Here is a 3,250-nt window from a genome sequence, read left to right as displayed (position 1 = left end):
CACCATGGTGCAGGGGCACTATCCTGGAACACTCACCATGTTGCAGGGGCACTATCCTGGAACACTCACCATGGTGCAGGGGCACTATCCTGGAACACTCACCATGGTGCAGGGGCACTATCCTGGAACACTCACCATGGTGCAGGGGCACTATCCTGGAACACTCACCATGGTGCAGGGGCACTATCCTGGAACACTCACCATGTTGCAGGGGCACTATCCTGGAACACTCACCATGTTGCAGGGGCACTATCCTGGAACACTCACCATGGTGCAGGGGCACTATCCTGGAACACTCACCATGGTGCAGGGGCACTATCCTGGAACACTCACCATGGTGCAGGGGCACTATCCTGGAACACTCACCATGGTGCAGGGGCACTATCCTGGAACACTCACCATGGTGCAGGAACAATATCCTGGAACACTCACCATGTTGCAGGGGCACTATCCTGGAACACTCACCATGGTGCAGGGGCACTATCCTGGAACACTCACCATGGTGCAGGGGCACTATCCTGGAACACTCACCATGGTGCAGGGACAATATCCTGGAACACTCACCATGTTGCAGGGACAATATCCTGGAACACTCACCATGGTGCAGGGGCACTATCCTGGAACACTCACCATGGTGCAGGGGCAATATCCTGGAACACTCACCATGGTGCAGGGGCACTATCCTGGAACACTCACCATGTTGCAGGGGCACTATCCTGGAACACTCACCATGGTGCAGGGGCACTATCCTGGAACACTCACCATGTTGCAGGGGCACTATCCTGGAACACTCACAATGTTGCAGGGGCACTATCCTGGAACACTCACCATGGTGCAGGGGCACTATCCTGGAACACTCACCATGGTGCAGGGGCACTATCCTGGAACACTCACCATGGTGCAGGGGCACTATCCTGGAACGCTCACCATGGTGCAGGGGCACTATCCTGGAACACTCACCATGGTGCAGGGACAATATCCTGGAACACTCACCATGGTGCAGGGGCACTATCCTGGAACGCTCACCATGTTGCAGGGGCAATATCCTGGAACACTCACCATGGTGCAGGGGCACTATCCTGGAACGCTCACCATGGTGCAGGGGCACTATCCTGGAACACTCACCATGGTGCAGGGACAATATCCTGGAACACTCACCATGGTGCAGGGGCACTATCCTGGAACGCTCACCATGTTGCAGGGGCAATATCCTGGAACACTCACCATGTTGCAGGGGCACTATCCTGGAACACTCACCATGTTGCAGGGCACTATCCTGGAACACTCACCATGTTGCAGGGCACTATCCTGGAACACTCACCATGTTGCAGGGGCAATATCCTGGAACACTCACCATGGTGCAGGGGCACTATCCTGGAACACTCACCATGTTGCAGGGACAATATCCTGGAACACTCACCATGGTGCAGGGGCATTATCCTGGAACACTCACCATGTTGCAGGAGCACTATCCTGGAACACTCACCATGTTGCAGGGGCACTATCCTGGAACACTCACCATGTTGCAGTGGCACTATCCTGGAACACTCACCATGGTGCAGGGGCACTATCCTGGAACACTCACCATGGTGCAGGGACAATATCCTGGAACACTCACCATGGTGCAGGGACAATATCCTGGAACACTCACCATGTTGCAGGGGCACTATCCTGGAACACTCACCATGGTGCAGGGACAATATCCTGGAACACTCACCATGTTGCAGTGGCAATATCCTGGAACACTCACCATGTTGCAGGGGCACTATCCTGGAACACTCACCATGGTGCAGGAACAATATCCTGGAACACTCACCATGGTGCAGGGACAATATCCTGGAACACTCACCATGGTGCAGGGGCAATATCCTGGAACACTCACCATGTTGCAGGGGCACTATCCTGGAACACTCACCATGGTGCAGGAACAATATCCTGGAACACTCACCATGGTGCAGGGACAATATCCTGGAACACTCACCATGGTGCAGGGGCACTATCCTGGAACACTCACCATGTTGCAGGGGCACTATCCTGGAACACCCACCATGTTGCAGGGGCAATATCCTGGAACACTCACCATGTTGCAGGGGCACTATCCTGGAACACTCACCATGGTGCAGGGACAATATCCTGGAACACTCACCATGGTGCAGGGGCACTATCCTGGAACACTCACCATGGTGCAGGGGGACTATCCTGGAACACTCACCATGGTGCAGGGGCAATATCCTGGAACACTCACCATGGTGCAGGGGCACTATCCTGGAACACTCACTATGGTGCAGGGGCACTATTCTGGAACACTCACCATGGTGCAGGGGCACTATCCTGGAACACTCACCATGTTGCAGGGACAATATCCTGGAACACTCACCATGTTGCAGGGGCAATATCCTGGAACACTCACCATGTTGCAGGAACAATATCCTGGAACACTCACCATGTTGCAGGGACAATATCCTGGAACACTCACCATGTTGCAGGGGCACTATCCTGGAACACTCACCATGTTGCAGGGACAATATCCTGGAACACTCACCATGTTGCACGGGCAATATCCTGGAACACTCACCATGTTGCAGGGGCACTATCCTGGAACACTCACCATGTTGCAGGGACAATATCCTGGAACACTCACCATGTTGCAGGGGCAATATCCTGGAACACTCACCATGTTGCAGGAACAATATCCTGGAACACTCACCATGTTGCAGGGACAATATCCTGGAACACTCACCATGTTGCAGGGGCAATATCCTGGAACACTCACCATGTTGCAGGAACAATATCCTGGAACACTCACCATGTTGCAGGGACAATATCCTGGAACACTCACCATGTTGCAGGGGCACTATCCTGGAACACTCACCATGTTGCAGGGGCAATATCCTGGAACACTCACCATGTTGCAGGGGCACTATCCTGGAACACTCACCATGGTGCAGTGGCAATATCCTGGAACACTCACCATGTTGCAGGAACAATATCCTGGAACACTCACCATGTTGCAGGGACACTATCCTGGAACACTCACCATGTTGCAGTGACACTATCCTGGAACACTCACCATGTTGCAGTTGTAAGACCGCAAAGGTGTTTTGTTTAGTCTTGTTATATATATATATATATATATATATATATATATATATATATATATATATATATATATATATATATATATATATATATATATAATTCATGAGTCACAGACAAGGATTTGAGAGGCGTCATTCTGTCGGCCTGAAAC

The 3,250-nt window shown here is 52.0% G+C and overlaps 1 protein-coding gene across 1 annotated transcript; it reads left to right on the top strand.

Moving 5' to 3' along the window:
• The first annotated feature begins 1,355 nt into the window (after positions 1–1,355).
• LOC138370149 (uncharacterized) lies at positions 1,356–3,050 on the top strand. The gene has a single exon (XM_069334140.1). The coding sequence runs from the start codon at positions 1,356–1,358 to the stop codon at positions 3,048–3,050; it is 1,695 nt and encodes a 564-aa protein (XP_069190241.1).
• The last annotated feature ends 200 nt before the right edge of the window (positions 3,051–3,250 follow it).

Source organism: Procambarus clarkii, chromosome 31, assembly GCF_040958095.1.
Source record: "Procambarus clarkii isolate CNS0578487 chromosome 31, FALCON_Pclarkii_2.0, whole genome shotgun sequence".
NCBI lineage: Eukaryota > Metazoa > Arthropoda > Malacostraca > Decapoda > Cambaridae > Procambarus > Procambarus clarkii.
This window is presented reverse-complemented; position numbering and strand designations above follow the sequence as displayed.

What these genes read in the sequence shown, in the direction of transcription:
- LOC138370149 (XM_069334140.1), top strand. Translation starts at nt 1,356, where the DNA reads ATGGTGCAGGGGCACTATCCTGGAACACTCACCATGTTGCAGGGACAA.